At 31.2% G+C, this 18,542-nt stretch overlaps 3 protein-coding genes across 5 annotated transcripts; all 3 read right to left on the bottom strand.

Moving 5' to 3' along the window:
- Positions 1–2,798: 2,798 nt before the first annotated feature.
- Positions 2,799–6,073, bottom strand: LOC114191837 (cysteine-rich receptor-like protein kinase 26). 2 transcript variants are annotated; one of them, XM_028081259.2, is made up of 7 exons: positions 5,192–6,073; positions 4,979–5,101; positions 4,545–4,675; positions 4,249–4,459; positions 3,936–4,173; positions 3,627–3,777; positions 2,799–3,515 (listed from the first exon to the last, which is right to left on the bottom strand). In XM_028081259.2, exons 1-7 carry the CDS (start codon positions 6,009–6,011, stop codon positions 3,168–3,170), a joined length of 2,022 nt encoding a protein of 673 aa, XP_027937060.1. In that variant the 5' UTR covers positions 6,012–6,073; the 3' UTR covers positions 2,799–3,167. The 2 variants fall into 2 exon arrangements, with proteins under 2 accessions (XP_027937060.1, XP_085521193.1); XM_085665067.1 differs by lacking the exons at positions 4,249–4,459; positions 4,545–4,675; positions 4,979–5,101; positions 5,192–6,073 and having other exon boundaries at positions 2,799–3,040; positions 3,131–3,515; positions 3,936–4,186.
- Positions 6,074–7,603: 1,530 nt separating this feature from the next.
- LOC114191842 (cysteine-rich receptor-like protein kinase 29) lies at positions 7,604–10,831 on the bottom strand. The gene is made up of 7 exons (XM_028081265.2): positions 9,975–10,831; positions 9,762–9,884; positions 9,216–9,349; positions 8,918–9,128; positions 8,605–8,842; positions 8,296–8,446; positions 7,604–8,188 (listed from the first exon to the last, which is right to left on the bottom strand). The coding sequence occupies exons 1-7, from the start codon at positions 10,762–10,764 to the stop codon at positions 7,841–7,843; spliced, it is 1,995 nt and encodes a 664-aa protein (XP_027937066.1). The 5' UTR covers positions 10,765–10,831; the 3' UTR covers positions 7,604–7,840.
- Positions 10,832–13,234: 2,403 nt separating this feature from the next.
- Positions 13,235–16,484, bottom strand: LOC114191426 (cysteine-rich receptor-like protein kinase 29). Of its 2 annotated transcripts, none has more exons than XM_085676242.1 (7): positions 15,635–16,484; positions 15,203–15,345; positions 14,928–15,044; positions 14,620–14,830; positions 14,269–14,506; positions 13,921–14,071; positions 13,235–13,800 (listed from the first exon to the last, which is right to left on the bottom strand). In XM_085676242.1, the coding sequence occupies exons 1-7, from the start codon at positions 16,443–16,445 to the stop codon at positions 13,450–13,452; spliced, it is 2,022 nt and encodes a 673-aa protein (XP_085532368.1). In that variant the 5' UTR covers positions 16,446–16,484; the 3' UTR covers positions 13,235–13,449. The 2 variants fall into 2 exon arrangements, with proteins under 2 accessions (XP_085532368.1, XP_027936398.1); XM_028080597.2 differs by having other exon boundaries at positions 13,236–13,800; positions 14,928–15,064; positions 15,226–15,345.
- Positions 16,485–18,542: the final 2,058 nt, after the last annotated feature.

Below are 18,542 nucleotides of genomic sequence, written 5' to 3'. Positions count from 1 at the left end.
AATATACTTTTATCACCACAATAATATAAACATGTTTCGTTTGGTGTAATATAATAATTTATGTCATTCTCATAAATTTTGTTTGGACCACCTAAACTTCAAAAAAAAAATTGTTTAAATTTCAATTATTAGTAGTTTAATATTTTTTTGATGAGATTTTTAAAATTTAAGAAAATGAAGTAAAGAAACATTCAAAATATTTCTAAACTTGAATATTTGTTTTCTTTTATAACTTTCTAATAATATTTTTTAACTATAATTTTTAATTTTATCAACTTTGTTTTATTAATTTTTATAAAATTTATTGATGTTTTGATTATCATGAATTTTTTTATATATATATATATAATTATGAATGTTTATATAATTCTTTAACCTTTATCCGATTGTTATTTTGTGTTGTAAATAAAAATACATCATTTTAATATGGGAATACTTGTTATGCGATAGATATGAGTATGAAATAATCAAACCAATACACTTACCCGTTTATTATCATTAATTACATTTCTTGTCTTTATTACAATTTTAATGTCATACATAATTGATACTGTCAATTATTTTTTAATAAAATCTTAAACTATTAGTATAAATAATAAAACATGAGAATATGACCACTTTCGTATTTTTTTAAGAAGCTGTGAAGTGTTATTGAATAATCAGTTTTCAATTGTTACGTCTAATTTTTATGTTGCATATAATTAAATATTATTACTTATTTTATTTTACATATAAAAATTTAAATACATGTCATTAAGATATTGATAGGAGAACATAATGATATTTTAGGACCTAAATTTATATTTAATACATGTCATTAAGATATTTAAATTAAATATTATTATTTATTTATATAAATAATAATTAAAATTTAATTTGTAAGTCTTAATAATTTAAAATATAATAGTATTACATATAAAAAAATTTAATCTTTTTAAATATTTTTATTTTAAGTTTAAATTAAAAAGAAAAAAATGAACTAATGAGTTAATATTTTCAATACGAGAAATGATATTATGATTCCCATTCTTTTTTTATTTTCATCTTTTACTTCCTAACGTGACTTAGTATAGATCATTGATTAATATATCACTGTCTTTTTCCTTAAAAGAATCAATGGCCCACATAGAAAGAAATTATAGTTGTATGAATTTTAAATCAAAGTACTCAATAATAATTAGATAAAAGTGAAAGTATTATATAAAATTGTACACAATTACATATAAATAAAATTTCATGACAAACAAAACAATCATTAGTTTTGAAAATGTTAATAAAACAAAATTCATAAATTTTTTTAAAAAAATATATCTTTATAAAATAATAAAATGAAAACAAATACTCAAGTTTTAAAATATTTCAAATGTCTCTTTAATGTCTTTTCTAAATTATAATGAAATCCTTTTTTTTCTTTTCTCTTCCATTAATAGAGATTATAACACGCTATTTAAATGAAATCACTCAGAAAAAACTAAGCTAATAATAATTTGAATTTAAAAATAGATATTTCATGCTTTGAATTTCATGACAATGACATTAAATTATTAAATTATGGTAAATGTGTCTTTATGCAATTGTGGTGGTTAAATCACATTTATGAAAATGAGTTAGAGAATAAAAGTAATTATATAAAGGCTTAAATACCTTTTTCGTCCTTATTTTCGTTGTGTTTGTTACGGATGGTCCTCATTCTAACAGAATGTTTAAAATGGTCTTCATTCTTACTGAATGTTTAAAATAGTCCTCATTCTCGCAATTCGTATTTTATTTGGTCCTTTTTTGTGACGCCATTTAAATCAGAAACGAAACATTGTACAGTAGACGTAACACACCCCAATGCAACGTAATACAAATAGTGCCACCTGTATAGTGTTCTATTACTGAATAAACGACGTCACAGAAGAGGACCAAATAAAACACGAATTACGAAAATGAGGACCATTTTAAACATTTGGTAAAAATGATGACCATTTTAAACATTCTGTCAATATGAGTACTATCTGCAACAAACACTACGAAAATGAGGACGAAAAAGGTATTTAAAGCTTATATAAAAAATCATTAAAACAATATTATACATCATGAAAAAACAAATAAAAATATTAAAAAGTAAAAATTATCAAATGTATTCCATAAAAATGATTTGGTATACTATTGAACTAAATTGCAAAAAAGAATAAATATATAATTAAGGATACGATAATATGCAAAGTATTTTGAGATCCAAGAAAACTTCGTAGATATCAAACTAGTGAAACTTGTAAGAGATAATAAAAATTATTTAAATAAAATAATTTTTTTTTCAAATAAAACAAAAATTAAGATAAAATGAAGACTATAAATTTTTTAAATTACCTAATAAATAAAGAGTTTATACCATTCAGAAATATAAACAATAAATAAAAGTACTTAACAGCAGTAGAAATAATTAACTGTGAAACAAAAAAAAAATTACTTGATTAATGAAATTGATAGTGCACCATTCAAACATAATTACATAAAGGAAAAAGAATACATAATCAAGATTATGATAAAAGAAAAATATCTTAAAGATATTAGTGAAAATAAAATAAACTAAACAATTAGAATAAAGAAGAAAAGAAAAAGAAAATTCTAAACTAAAAATATTAAGAAAGTAATTAATATATATATATATATATATATGATTTCTTTATGAAAATAAATTCATAAAATTATTGATCCAAATTTTTTTCTTTCCGAATACAAATTTAACTGAGATGGGATGAAAACTTAAATCGATGTGAACGAATGTTTAGTGTAGCTTAAAACTCAACCGATCCAAGAAAATATAAAATTGATATCCAAAATAGGTAAACCAATTTATTATCAGTTTTTTTAGATTATTGGACTATAATATCTAGGAAATTATTCGTTTTCAATAAATAGATTAAGAGATACTTGGATCCCGTGTATTTGGCAGATTTTGAACATCAATAGTAATAAAGATACCTTAGTGTAGAAAGAGAAGCCCCAAGCTGCACTACTAATAGAATAACCATAGCATTCACTTCATGAGCAGCTGAAGGTGGTATCACAGGTTTCAGTTTCAGATAAAACAAATAGAAAGTGTGGTTTCTTCAAACAAGACCTTGCACGAAAAATTACTTACATTGATGGTGAATGAATATAAATCTCGTGACCAAGATCTAGCGAGGGTACAGTTCAGTAATTGAAATCTCATTTTCTGACTCTTGTGCAGATTTGTTGGTTGATTCGTTTGTTGTAGCCCTCGAACTATGCCCCCATGACATTGTGGCCGGAAGGCTTCTAGTTGTACTGTGGGCATAAAATGCAGGTTCAGAAGGGATGGGAAGACTCAGAGAATAGCTACTCAGCATCAGCATAACGGTCGCCATGCTTGGTCTGTCACTTAAATTGTCTTGAACACATAGCAAACCAATATGAATGCATCTCATCATTTCATTTATTGAATTATTGTTCAATGATGGATCTACAATGTTTACAGCTGTTCCATCCCTCCAGTTTCTCCATGTCTGCAAAAAAAATGCTATTAGGTGTCTGGTTCCACCAATGTTTTGGCCATGTGAGCTTCTTATACATATTTCATAATGACAAAGAACTCATAAGGAGAAAATAGCACTTACGAAGCTCAATAGATCCTCCACATCATCCCCATGACGAAAGTCACTGTTTTTTTGGCCACTTACGATCTCAAGAAGCAGTACACCAAAACTAAAGATATCTGACTTCACCGAAAATTGTCCTTGCATTATATACTCCGGTGCCATGTATCCACTACATGCCAAAATGAATAGGTTCAATTGGTCAATCTCTCCATAACGTAATTTGTGATACAGCTTCGGTTGCTAATGCCAGTAATGATATTCATAACAAAGTCATACTCTGAAGAATTCAGTAACAGTACATGATTATGATTAGGTGACAGCACTTACTAGGTTCCCACAACTCTATTTGTATTTGCATGAGTTTGATCCAGTAAAACCAGTCTTGCCATGCCAAAATCTGCTATCTTAGGATTCATCTCTTCGTCTAAGAGAATATTGCTTGCTTTGAGATCACGATGTATAATTCGCAGAAGAGAATCTTCGTGAAGGTAGAGAAGCCCTCGGGCAATACCTCTTATGATTTTGTATCGCATTGCCCAATCCAACAGTGCTTTCTTGGCTGGATCTGCATACAACCAAGAGTTTTAGTGGCAATATATATGTGTATTATTATTATTATTATTATATCCTTAGAACTTACCAAATATGAAATAATCAAGGCTTTTGTTAGGAACAAATTCATAGACGAGTAGCCTTTCTCTTCCTTCCAAACAGAAACCAAGTAGCCTGACTAAATTTCTGTGCTGAAGTTTGGCCACTAAAAGCACTTCATTCTTAAATTCTGTGTCTCCTTGGCTGGATCCACTTGACAACCTTTTCACTGCAATCATCTGTTCATTGGGGAGCCTACCCTGAAAATACAAATCTCTGTGCGGTTAATATTTTAGCCTGTTTGGATTAAAACACGGTGTGTCTGAACTCGACAGAGTTATTTACCATGTAAACAGCTCCAAATCCACCTTCTCCAAGTTTATTAGAATCAGAGAAGTCTTCTGTAGCAACTCTTATAGTGTCGAAGTCCAATTGCAATGACTGAGCAATTTCAATGTCATCATCATCTTGATTAACTTCACATGGGAAACAAATTTAAAACAGTAAGTTTTCCAAATATGTTACAACACAATCACAATAGTGCACCCAGAATGGGAAATCAGGTGGTACAATTTCTGAAACAGAGCACAAAAGGGTATATACGTCTTTCTCTTTTCATTCTCAGCAGCGACTTTACACATGCTTTCAATAATTAAAAAAAAAAGTATTCTGTCTCTTTAATAATAGATTTTAAGCAGCCCAATACCAATTACTATTTATAGGAAAATTTATTCTAAATTATGTCAGATCATAAATGAACTAAGATACTTGGAACTTACCTGCTAGACTTTTTCTTGCCTTCCTCCTTCTTAAATATCTGCAGAGACAAAGGAGGGAAACGACAGCAGCAACTAAAGTAGGAACAACAACGGCAATGACAATTGTTATTGTATTGTTGCTCTCTGCAAAAACAAGAATTTTATGCGGGGTGAGCGAGGCATTTCAACCATTAAGGATGGTAAAGTATCAAAAAGTCTAACAATGAGAAGTACCTTTGGGAGAAGTGCTATTGAAAGAGGAAGGTGGTGATGCAGATGGTGGTTTTACATCAGGGTCTAATTTAGGCGTTGGATCGTAGAAGCTGTAAGTTTCGAATCTAATATTACAACTTGGTCGAACAACTCTAACACCCTTCTTGTTGGCACAACACGGTGAGATTTCGTAGATAGCCCCATCCAAGCATCTATTGCAGTCTGTCTCGGACAAATCAGGGGTGCACTGCACAAGACCGTATATGGTTTGAAAATTTGAAGCAACTACACTATCCGTAGCATACTTGCGACGAGAGTCACCTGATGCAGCCACGATTGTGAGATTCTTCATTAAGTTAGAGAGTGCTTGGTTAAACTTATCCGGTTCCGTTACATTGTTACTGTTCTTCATGTAGAACCAAGGAGAAGATTCCAAGACACCGAATATTGAGCGCTGAGAATAACGCAACTGGCATTCGTTGGTCTTCAGCCACAAAATTGCCTCTTTCTGGTTTGGACAAAGCCGTGTGATCGTGGCTGCAGAATCGTTGAGGCACCTGCGGCACTGGTCTGGGTTAACATCTCCTCTGCACAGCCCAATGGCGTTTACTTTGTCACTGTTTTGACCATATGAGAAGTTGTAGAAACCATAGTTGATTTGTGTGTGGGAAGAGAGCGTGGATAGAAGGGTGTTGAGATTGTTGTGATAGGTGCTATTGATTGTATAGTTCCCTTTGCTGTTATCACAGTAACTATGGGTAACCTGGGCGCTGGCTCTAGATATTAGATAAGAGAGAAGAAAAGCAAGCATGGAAGAAATGGCCGCCATAGATATGACCATCAATAATGTCTCTTGGCTAAAGATTGCTTGTCACTTTATAATCTTTCTATGTATCATTTCCACCATTATTCCCTTCGTCTACTTGTGAGTTAATGTTATATATTTTATAACCAGTTGTATATATTTTAATCGTAATAAACTAATTATACATTAGCTTCTCTTGTAGTAAGTAATATATCTAAGTTTCATTTATTTAACGTTCTTTATATTCTTATGAAATGACAGTTGAAGAGCAAACAAAGATGTATATTTTTACACACTACGAAGAGTTTAAATATATCCTCAGAGCAAAGAAGTGGATGATTTTTCTGCTTAAATAAGGCTTTATTATCAGACCTATCTCCATCAGCGGTAATGATATGGAAAATTAAAAAAATAATAAATGAATTAGCCGACGCTTGCGGACAGATGTGCATAAAAGCAGCGGCGGGTAAAGTGTTGGGACGAAAGAGCAAAGAAAAACAATGGACTGAGGAGAAAGAAGGGAAGCACCGGGTTTGAATAAAATAATGAAAAAATGTGATGACTGACCCATTAACATTACCTGTAAAAGTAGGTAAGAAAAACAAAAATTTATTAGAAATTAAAATTATTTGGATGCAATGGAAGACAATTGTGCCAAAGGCAAAAGTTTGACTAGGTCCGCTTAACCTAGAGTTGCAATTGATCTTACAAATAATATATCTCTTCACATTTGCTTTTGAAGACTCCGCATTTGATCCATAACGGTTGGTGGGGCTCAATTTAGAAATTTGAACCCTAGATCTTTCTTGTTGAATCATTACTGAGAGACATTTTCTCAATGGATGATTTCAATTGAGGTTTAGGTGTGTTTTGGCTTCATAGAAGAATTCGAGAAAAAGTGAGTGAATTAATGATAAGAAAAGAAGAATTAAGTTGTTTATTTTTAAAAGATGATACCGTGAAAATGAAAGAATTTGAAAACAAAATTTTCGATGTTTCCATGGATTTGATAAATAAAAAAAATATTTTAATGTTTAAAATTATTAGATTACACTTAAAATAAAAATAAAATAAAATAAATATAATAATAATTATTATTATAATAGTTATTATTATTTTTGTTAATTTTATAATTATTATTAGTTTTAATATTATTATTATTTTTAATTATGCACATGGTTTAATATTAATAATAATAACAATTAATATTATTATTTAATTAATTTTTATATGTTTTAATTTCATAATTAATATTAGTAACTTTACATTATTACTGTTATTATCATTAAAATTATTATTGATAATAATAAAATTTATATTGTTATGATTACTATTATTAATAATAAAATTTATATTATTATTAGTTATTAAAGGTGTGAATGTTAGGAAAGAAATTATAAGCTTGTTTAGTATTTTTGAATTGAATTATGAAATTCAAATCTCAGTGAAAATTTTATTATATATTGTTGTACACGATATGTTTTATAAAATAAAAAAAAAATATTTTTGTTTTCTGAAATGAAATTTGTTATTTAATTGACTTATAAATTTAAAAAATCTTCAAACACATTCTACTTTATTAGTTGGGCGATTAGTTATATTATACCTGGCAATATGGTAAATAGCAATAGTAATAAAGATTCGTCATTGCAGAAAGAGCAGCCCCAAACTAATGGAATAGTAGAATACACTTCGAGAGCAGCCGAAGGTTAGCACAGGTTTCAGTTTCAGATTATACAAAGAGAAAATGTGGTTTCTTCAAACAAGACCTTGCATGAAAAAATTACTTACATGAGCTCCAATACTGTATTTATGTTCAAGTGTAAGCATTAATGGTGAATGAATATAAATCCCATGACCAAGATCTAGCGAGGGTACAGCTCAGTAATTGAATTCTCATTTTCTGACTCTTGAGCAGATTTGTTGGTTGATTCGTTTGTTGTAGCCCTCGAACTATGCCCCCATGACATGGTGGCCGGAAGGCTTCTAGTTGTACTGTGGGCATAAAATGCAGGTTCAGAAGGGATGGGAAGACTCAGAGAATAGCTACTCAGCATCAGCATAACGGTTGCCATGCTTGGTCTGTCACTTAAATTGTCTTGAACACAGAGCAAACCAATATGAATGCATCTCATCATTTCATTTCGTGAATTGTTGTTCAATGATGGATCTACAATGTTTACAGCTGTTCCCTCTCTCCAGCTTCTCCATGTCTGCAAAAAAATGTTATTAAGTGACTGCTTCCACCAATGTTTTGGCCATGTGAGCTTCTTATACATATTTCAGAATGACAAAGAACTCAGGAGAAAATAGCACTTACGAAGCTCAATAGATCCTCCACATTGTCCCCATGACGAAAGCCACTGTTTTTTTGGCCACTTACGATCTCAAGAAGCAGTACACCAAAACTAAAGATATCTGACTTCACCGAAAATTGTCCTTGCATTATATACTCCGGTGCCATGTATCCACTACATGCCAAAATGAATAGGTTCAATTGGTCAATCTCTCCATAACGTAATTTGTGATACAGCTTCGGTTGCTAATGCCAGTAATGATATTCATAACAAAGTCATACTCTGAAGAATTCAGTAACAGTACATGATTATGATTAGGTGACAGCACTTACTAGGTTCCCACAACTCTATTTGTATTCGCATGAGTTTGATCCAGTAAAACCAGTCTTGCCATGCCAAAATCTGCTATCTTAGGATTCATCTCTTCGTCTAAGAGAATATTGCTTGCTTTGAGATCACGATGTATAATACGCAGAAGAGAATCTTCGTGAAGGTAGAGAAGCCCTCGGGCAATACCTCTTATGATTTTGTATCGCATTGCCCAATCCAACAGTGCTTTCTTGGCTGGATCTGCATACAACCAAGAGTTTTAGTGGCAATATATATGTGTATTATTATTATTATTATTATATCCTTAGAACTTACCAAATATGAAATAATCAAGGCTTTTGTTAGGAACAAATTCATAGACGAGTAGCCTTTCTCTTCCTTCCAAGCAGAAACCAAGTAGCCTGACTAAATTTCTGTGCTGAAGTTTGGCCACTAAAAGCACTTCATTCTTAAATTCTGCGTCTCCTTGGCTGGATCCACTTGACAACCTTTTCACTGCAATCATCTGTTCATTGGGGAGCCTAGCCTGAAAATACAAATCTCTGTGCGGTTAATACTTTAGCATGTTTGGATTAAAACACGATGTTTGTCTGAACTCGACAGAGTTATTTACCATGTAAACAGCTCCAAATCCACCTTCTCCAAGTTTATTAGAATTAGAGAAGTCTTCTGTAGCAACTCGTATTATGTCGAAGTCGAATTGCAATGACTGAGTAATTTCAATGTCATCATCTTGGTCAACTTGACCTGGGAAACAAATTTAAACTAGTGAGTTTTTCAAATATGTCACAACTCAAGCACAATAGTGAGTCAGAACAGGAAATCGGGTGGGACAAAATTTCTGAAACTGAACGCAAAGCGTGTATATATATATATATATATATATATATATATATATATATATATATATATATATATATATATATATATATATATATATATATATATATATATATATATATATATATATATATATATATATATATAAGCCCCTCTTTTTACATTCTTAGCAGCAACTTTACTCATGATTTCAATAATTAAAAAAATATATACTTTGTTTAATAGATTTATGTACTTCAATAACCATTACCATTTATAAGGAATATTACTCTACATTATGAATGGTCATATATATGCACTATAGATACTATGAACTTGCCTGTTAGACTGTTTCTTGCCTTCCTACTCCTTAAATATCTGCAGAGACAAAGGAGGAAAACGACAGCAACAACAACAGTAGGAACAACAACGGCAACGACAATTGTTATTGTGTTGCTGCTTCCTGCAAAAACAAGAATTTTATGCTGGGTGAGCGAGGCATTTCTAGCCTCAAGGATGATAAAATATCAAAAAGTCTAACAATGACAAGTACCTGCGGAGGAAGGAGGAGACGGAGATGGTGGTGTTACATCAGGGTCTAGTTCAGGAGTTTGATCGTAGAACATTGCGCTTTCGAATCTAATATTACAGCTTGGTCTAAGAACTCTAGCACCCATCCTGCCCTGACAACACGATGGGATTTCTGAGATACACCCATCCAAGCATCTATTGCAGTCTGTCTCGGACAAATCAGGGGTGCACTGCACAAGACCGTATACGGTTTGAAAATTTGAAGCAGCTGCACTACCGGTAGAATACTTACGACGAGAGTCACCAGATGCAGCCACCACTGTGAGATTCCTCATTAAGTTGGAGAGTGCTTGGTTGAACTTATCAGCTTCCGTTACATTGTTACTGTTCCTCAAGTAGAACGAAGGAGAAGATTCCACGACACCGAATATTGTGCTGTGAGAATAACGCAACAAACATTTGCTAGTGTTCAACCATAGAAGAGCCTCTTTCTGGTTTGGACAAAGCTGTGTGATTGTGACTGCAGAATCGTTGAGGCACCGGCGGCACTCGTCTTGCTTAACATCTCCTCTGCACAGCCCAATGGCGTTTACTTTGTCATTGTTTTGACCATATGAGAAGTTGTAGAAACCATAATTAATTTGTGTGTGGGAAGAGAGCGTGGATAGAAGGGTGTTGAGATTGTTGTGATAGGTGCTATTGATTGTGTAGTTCCCTTCGTTGTTATTACAGTACTCGGTGTTGTACTGGGCTCTAGCTCGAGAAATTAGACAAGAGAGAAACAAAGCAAGCACGCAATAACTGGTGGCCATAGGTATGATAACTGATAATGTCTATTGACTAAAGTTGCTTCTGTCACGTTATAAACAAAAGTTGCATCTATCATTTCCAGGATCATGCCCCTTCGTCTACTTGTGATTTAATGTTACATATTTTATAACCAGTCGTCTGACCCTTCGTCTACTTGTGATTTAATGTTACATATTTTATAACCAGTTGTCTGATTTTGATAATATTTTAATATAATAAACTAACTTTACATTCGCTTCGCCTATAGTAATTTATTTAAGTTTCATTTACTCAGCATTCTTTATATGATTATGAAATGAGCATACAAAGATGTATACTTTTACACTGTAAAGAGTTTAGAATATACTAAGAGCAAAGAAATAGGTGATTTTTTTTTTGGGTCTAAAATAAGGCTTTATGTTCAGACCTATCTCCATCACCGATAAAATTGTGAAGGTGTCCCCTTTTATAGAGTAAAATAATAATAAAATAAAGGTGCAACGTGTTGAAATTTCAATGGTCAAAATTAGGAAAGCTATGGAAGAATTAGCCGACGCTTACGGATGATTGGCAGAAAAGCCACGGTGACGGGGTAAAAGTTTTGAGACGAAAGAGGAAGAAAGAATAGACCGACGAGGAAGAGGGGAAGCACCTGATTTGTATTTGTAATAAAATAATGAAATAATGTGATGACTGAGTCATTAGCATTATCGTTTGGATCACAACTAAAATAACTGAAAAAGAAATTAATAGAAATTAAAATTATTTAGATGTTTTTTTTTCATAGAAAAATAATTAATTAATTCTGTTTTCGAAAAAATTGAACGTAATAAAAATTAATATCTTCGTAAATGAGGCTAGAAAAGAACACAATAAAACGTATTTTATTGTCCGGAAACTACGAGAGAAGCGTCCTTTTCCGCATGTGATGAGACAGTGAAAACTAGATAAACAGTATTACGTAATTTCATTAAATGCGGAATCAATCTATTTAAAATGTAAACAATTTTATTGTAAAGTAATTAATAAAATAAAAACTTGTCATCTAAAATGTTAAACTTCTACCGTCGGACGGAATCATGATAATAAAGAATTTACAAAAAAAAATGAAACTTTAAAAGGAGAGAAATAATTTAACTTTGTACAAAAAATTATAAAATAATAAATTAAATATTCAATATATTCCCTACACATATATTAGTAAAATATCTATGATATAATAATTATATTAGTAATATAATTATACTTATGTATTTGAATATGTGAAAAAATAATAATTAATTATTTATTGTTTTTTATATAAATAATTATTATCAATATTTTATTAATATTTAGATTTTTCTCATAACTATTATTAATGTAAAGGAGTAGCCGAACATGTATTAAGAAAATCAATTTATCAATTTTTAATCAATTTTTATTTTTTAATAAATCTATATTCGAATTACTTTTTCCTCATTTTAATTACTTTTCTAAGAGAAACGTTAGGAAGTATTTGTCCTCTTGATTAATTGTAAGCAGAATTTTACGACTTTTGTTTGTCAATTTCATAAGATATTAATTTATGTGAAGTTCCTTGCTTATTCATAAAATTGTTTTAGCAGAGTATCAAAATACCATACTAAACGGTGAGTGATATATAAAAATCCAGTTGTCAAAATGGGCTGTAATTTGTTAGTCAATTCGATTTATTATGGATTTGTATTAGGCCGAGTTAAAATATTTTAATACAGATTAATTTTTTATCCAATCTACTTAGAACCCAACTCATCCTATTGAATTCGTGGTAAGACAGATTGACAAATAAAGGATCATACAAGATTTTTTTTAAATTAAGTTTTGCATTTAGATCGCATTAGATTATTTTTTTTTTGGGTCAACACATAGATTATTTATATTTTTGTGATTTTGGTTTGTATTTAGATTTAAATTTTAATTAGAATTATAATTTAGTTTTGACTGAAAAAAAAATAATATTTTTTTAATTAAGTGAACTCATGAACCCATCTTTTTAACCCACACTTATGATGAATCAGATCGGATTTGAATTTTTTTAGTTCTCTAATAAATGAGTTGGGTTAGGTTAACCCACTAAATACTAAACGATTAATCTATGATACGTTCAATGGAATCGGACATGATTATCGATTTTGAGATGAATTCTGTACAAAAGGAAATATACACTTCTTTCCTCTCTTATTGTGCTAGTTTCATAGGTAATATTTTTTTTGTTTATTTGTGTATTTAAAAAGTTTCAGACATTGACTTGCCATATTTAAATCACATCATTATCTCACCACCACATATAACTATGTCCATAAATATCATAATATCGAACATCAAATGATTGAAAAGGTACAAAATTGAAAAGAACCAACCTATCAATTTGATCTCTCAAAAAAATTCTACCCATAAATAACTTAACAAAGAGAAAACTATGAGAGACTAATAAAGGGATTTTTTTGGACATTTGGGACACCATTTCGTAAATATTTCAATAATTAATAGCAATAAAATCGCATATTAGTTAAAGATAGGAGTGAAATAGAATACAAGAAAATTATTAATAAGCAAATATGATGGGCATATCTTTCAATCTTGGGTTAGGCAAAGGATGTACTTAAACAAGATTTTGTGTTCTACAAGGCTTTGTATTTTGCTTTGAGACAAGAAACAAGGATGATGAATGAATCCACTCTGATGAACATCTAGCGAGGGTATAGCTCAGTAATTGAAGCTTCATTTTCTGATTCTTGAGCTGATTTAAGTGTCGCTTCACTTGATCCCGTTTCCCTTGAATTATACTCCCATGACTGCATCGCTGGAAAGCTTCTAGTTCTACTGTTCATATAAAATGCAGGTTCCGCAGGAATAGAGAGACTCAGAGAATAGCTGTTAAGCATCAGCATAATGGTAGCCATGGTCGGTCTGTCAATTAAATGTTCTTGAACACAGAGTAAGCCAATATGAATGCATCTCAGCATTTCATTCCGTGAATTGCTGTTGAGTGATGGATCTACAATATTTATGGCCTTCCCCTCCTTCCAGTTTCTCCAAGCCTGCAAAATTTGTTATCAGATCATCGATTCACTTCTACATTAACGTTTTGGAGCATGTAATCTTGTAATCCATAATTTAGGTGGCAAAGAAGAAGCAACAGTGACAAAAGAAAGACTTACGAAGCTTAGTAGATCCTCCATATTCTCCCCATTATTAATTCCACTGTTTTTCTGGCCGCTTACAATCTCAAGAATCAGTACACCAAAACTGAAGACGTCTGATTTCACCGAAAACTGTCCATGCATTGCATACTCTGGTGCCATATATCCACTACAGACCAATATGGAAAGGTCTATTAATTTCGTTTTGTTTCAGTTTCTAATGCCATTGGCAGCTTTAATTCTGAATAACTGTTAAAAGCTTTTAGCTATCAGTAGATTCTGACAACTGCCTAAGCCTCAAACTCTTTGAATAGTTACTAATTCATGATTTGGTTAAAATTAATGATAACATATTCTAATACTTACTAGGTTCCAACAATTCGACTTGTGTTTACTTGAGTTTGATCCAATAAAACCAGTCTTGCCATGCCGAAATCTGCTATCTTAGGATTCATCTCTTCATCTAAGAGAATGTTGCTTGCTTTGAGATCTCGATGGATAATTCGTAGTTGAGAATCTTCGTGAAGGTAGAGAAGACCTCGAGCAATACCTCTAATGATTTGGTAACGCTTTTCCCAATCCAACTGTGCTTTCTTGGCTGGATCTGCATGTGTATAGCCGCCGAACAGTATTAGCTCTATTGATATATAGGTTTGTATTGAGCAAGAAGTGTTAAAAAGAACAGGAGTGTAATTTTGAAGTGATATATAAAGGTACCAAATATGAAATAATCAAGGCTTTTATTGGGAACAAATTCATAGACAAGTAGTCTTTCTCTTCCTTCCAAGCAGAAACCAAGTAGCCTAACTAAATTCCGGTGCTGAAGCTTCACCACTAAAACCACTTCATTCTTAAATTCGGTATCTCCTTGCCCAGAATCTCTTGACAACCTTTTCACTGCAATCATCTGTCCATTGGACAGCCTACCCTGAAAATATATCTCTGTCAGGTATAGTAAATTATTTGCTAACTTCTGTTATAGCATGTTTTGATGATGCCAGTCTGAATTCAACAGAGTTACTTACCCGGTAAACAGCTCCAAATCCACCTTGTCCAAGTTTATTGGAATCAGAGAAGTCTTCTGTGGCTACTCGTATTGTGTCAAAGTTGAATTGCAATGACTCGGCAATTTTAATTTCATCCTCATCATCGTCTTCTTTAACTTCACGTGGGAAACGGATTTAAACTAGTTAGTTTTTCGAATACGTTCGAAGAAAAATACTGCTGTCAGTGCATTCGGGGTGTTTGTCTGTTTATCGTAGCAATATAGGAGTTCGTAAATTGAAAATAAAAATGTCACAATAAATTGATAATTGGACTTGCCTGCAAGATCTTTCCTTGCCTTCCTCCTCCTTAGATATAGGAAGAGACAAATGAGCAAAATAACAACAACAACGGTAGCCACAACTACGGCAATGACAATTATTGTTGTGTTGCTACTTTCTGCAGAAACAAAAATCCTCTACCCGGTGAGACATTTCAGTGATTTTAAGGATTGTAAAATACAAATAAAGGCTAATTACTAGTTACAGAGGAAGTGGGCAGTGTATACTACATAAGCACCTGTCACAGCCGGCAATAATTTAAACTCCATCGGATGAATAAGGAAAACAAAACTCCAGAAAGAAGAAAACGTGTTAAAAGTGGATTATGAAGTGAGGTTTGGGTTCTTGTCCGTTTGGGTGAACTGCAATAATTAGGCTATAGGAAAATTGAGAAGAAAAAAAGGTACCTTGAGAGGAAGTGGTATTGGTGGACGGAGGAGGTGCCTCCGTATCCGGGTCTAACGTTGTTGCAGTTCCGTAGAAACTGTAAACTTCAAATCTAATATTACAACTTGGTCTAAGAACTCTACCACCTTCCTTGCCATTGCAGCAGTTTGGGATGTCTGAGATAGCCCCCTCTAAGCATTGATCACATTGTTGCCGAGACAAATCAGGGGTGCACTGCGCAAGACCGTATATGGTTTGAAAATTTATAGCAGTTGAATTTTCCGCCGTAGCATACTTACGGCGAGAGTCACCTGATGCAGCTATGTCTCTTACGTTCTTCATTAAGTTATCGAGCACTTCGCTGAACTGATCCGCTTCTGTTACATTTTGTACGTTCCACGCGTAATAAGAGGGAGAAGTTTCCATTTGGTTGAATATTGTGTCGTTAGAGTAGCGCAACATGCATTGCTCGGACCACAGAATTGCCTTTTTCTGGTTTGGACAAGCCTGTGTTATATCGACGCTGGAATTGTTGAGGCAGCTGCGGCACTCCTCGGACTCAACATCTCCTCTGCACAGTCCTATGGCGTTTACTATGTCACTGTTTTGGCCATATGAAAAGTTGTAGAAACCGTAGTTAATTTGTGTGTCGGAAGACAGAGTGGATAAAAGAGTGTTGAGGTTGGTGCTGTAGGTGCTGTTGGCTGTGTAGTTGCCGTGGCCGTCGTCACATACGTAGTAGTAGTCCTGGGCGCTGCCAAGAGATATCAATTTTAGAAATGGAAAACAAAGAAATAAAATAAACATGGAGGAGGTTGCTGCCATTCTCATCTCTGTAATCAGAATAACAAACAGAATATTGAAGCTTTGGGTGTATGATCATTAATGGCCTTAGATGCTGCTATCACTTTATAGCCTAACTTCCCTTAAGTCATAATCATAAATCATACTATTCATTTGTAATTTTTGTTTCATACTGTGGTGCTTTTTAGTTTCTATGTTATTGAATTAATGTTTATATCTATAATTGAAAGAAAAATCGCTGGTTCCATCAAATAATGTATTTTAAATTCAATTTAAGTTATTTGGTATTTGGGATTCAAAATTTCGAACTTTGAAAGAAGGTGTCTTCCAGAGAAAAGACTAACAAACAAATACACGGTTTTCAATAGGAAAACCGAGACTTTTCTTTTGTTTAGAAATTACAAATTGTTCTTACATCATATAAATATAAATATAAATTAGAAAAATAATTTTTTTAACAATTAAATTTTGAATTTTTTTTATGAAGTGATATTTTTATAGTTATTTTTCATTTTTATTTTTTAATATTTAAAATTCACTTAAAAGATATCACTTCAGATTATTAAAAAATGTCAACTCAGGTTATAAAATAAAATTGTCAAAAATTTAATTGTCGAAATATCTTTATCGATAAATCAATATTGAAATAAACTCAACAGTTAAAAAGACAATTTCTATTATTTTTTTACTAGTAATTGGCTACTGTGACAAAATGTCACTAAAAAATAAAAATGTTTAAATATTCCTATATATGTTTCCATCAACTAACTAAAACAAACACAAAATACTAATCTTATTTTTAGTCAAAGAAAAAAATAATTCAAAGGAGTAGCCCAACACAGATTGATCGAGAAAATCAATTCTAATCCGTTTCTATTTTTGAATAAATCCATATCTAAATTACTTTTCCACATGTTGTCTCAATTATTTTTCTAATAGTGATAAGTTAAGAAATGTATGTCCTCTCCTCTTGCTTTGCACGCAACATTTCACGACTTTAGTTTCTGAATTTCATAAAAGTAAACGGTAAGTAGTATAATGAAAAAAAAAAAACGCTTTATAGTTCTGATTTTATAATGAATTTATTTTTATTTATTTGTGTGCTTAAAAATTTTCAGACATTAATCTATCATGTTTAAAGAATATTATTTTTTTTTCAGCGTATTTAAATAATATTATTATCTCACCAAAAAGTAAAACGTTTTACAGACATAACACGATATCGATCGTCAAATTATTATAAATTACAAACTTGAGAAGTACCAAACTATTAATTTTATGTCACAGATAAAGTATCTGTTTCACGTAATTTATTATTCATATGAATAACAAAAAATAAAGCACAAAGAACAAAAAAGTATACTAAAAATGAAAAAAAAATGTGCTGATAATCTTTCCACGTTATAAAGTGTCGATTTACGAAAATATATATAGTGTCAATTATATTTAAATAATATATTATATTGAATATAAAAATACCAACCTTTTTAACATAAACATATAATAAAATATATAACTGTGATATCTCGGCGTAAAACGTGGTATCTTTTAAAAGAGAACAATAACTAAAATAAAAATAAAATAAAATAAATTAATTTAGATTTTGGTATTTAATCAAGTAATCTATTTTAATATAATATTATTTTAAAATGTATATTTTTTATTTATCAATATTTGATAATAATTTTTTATTTTAATTAAAATTTAATTTAAATCTAATTATATTTTAAAATTTATTTTATGATTTATTTTATAAATACATATGAAAGTTTATTCTATTGTATCAACAAACGAAATAGAAATATTTATTTATATACTTCATATATGTTTTATGTTTAAATATAGGCTTGGTATCTATTTTCGTTGTTTTTTGTTTTGCATTCAATTAGATCCTCATTTTAGTTAAATTTTGGTCAATTTGATCATTTTTGTTAACAATTTTTAAATAATTAACGTTGTTAAACAGTATATGTCACGTGTCAGCTTCTATTTTTTTTTTATTTTAAAAAAATTGTTCACGTGTCAATGTGAGTGTCACATGTCAGTTTGTGGTTGTGTTATTTTTTTTTATTTAGTTTAGTCCCTATATTTTTTATTTTTTTAATTTTTGTCTCAATTTTGATT

This window comes from Vigna unguiculata, chromosome 7 (genome assembly GCF_037176805.1).
Source record: "Vigna unguiculata cultivar grain cowpea cultivar isolate G323 ecotype 2 chromosome 7, ASM3717680v1, whole genome shotgun sequence".
NCBI classification, from domain to species: Eukaryota; Viridiplantae; Streptophyta; class Magnoliopsida; order Fabales; family Fabaceae; genus Vigna; species Vigna unguiculata.
This window is presented reverse-complemented; position numbering and strand designations above follow the sequence as displayed.

Excerpts from the sequence above, each read along its gene's own strand:
- LOC114191837 (XM_028081259.2), bottom strand. The coding sequence starts at position 6,011 with ATGGTCATATCTATGGCGGCCATTTCTTCCATGCTTGCTTTTCTTCTC. Across the intron at positions 4,174-4,248 it reads CCTTGATTATTTCATATTTG|ATCCAGCCAAGAAAGCACTG; the intron begins GTAAGTTCTAAG and ends GGTTGTATGCAG. Across the intron at positions 3,778-3,935 it reads AATAGAGTTGTGGGAACCTA|TGGATACATGGCACCGGAGT; the intron begins GTAAGTGCTGTC and ends TTTGGCATGTAG.
- LOC114191842 (XM_028081265.2), bottom strand. The coding sequence starts at position 10,764 with ATGGCCACCAGTTATTGCGTGCTTGCTTTGTTTCTCTCTTGTCTAATT. Across the intron at positions 9,129-9,215 it reads GATTTGGAGCTGTTTACATG|GCTAGGCTCCCCAATGAACA; the intron begins GTAAATAACTCT and ends TTGTATTTTCAG. Across the intron at positions 8,189-8,295 it reads TGGAGGATCTATTGAGCTTC|ACATGGAGAAGCTGGAGAGA; the intron begins GTAAGTGCTATT and ends ATTTTTTTGCAG.
- LOC114191426 (XM_085676242.1), bottom strand. The coding sequence starts at position 16,445 with ATGAGAATGGCAGCAACCTCCTCCATGTTTATTTTATTTCTTTGTTTT. Across the intron at positions 14,072-14,268 it reads AGTCGAATTGTTGGAACCTA|TGGATATATGGCACCAGAGT; the intron begins GTAAGTATTAGA and ends ATTGGTCTGTAG. Across the intron at positions 13,801-13,920 it reads TGGAGGATCTACTAAGCTTC|GCTTGGAGAAACTGGAAGGA; the intron begins GTAAGTCTTTCT and ends CAAATTTTGCAG.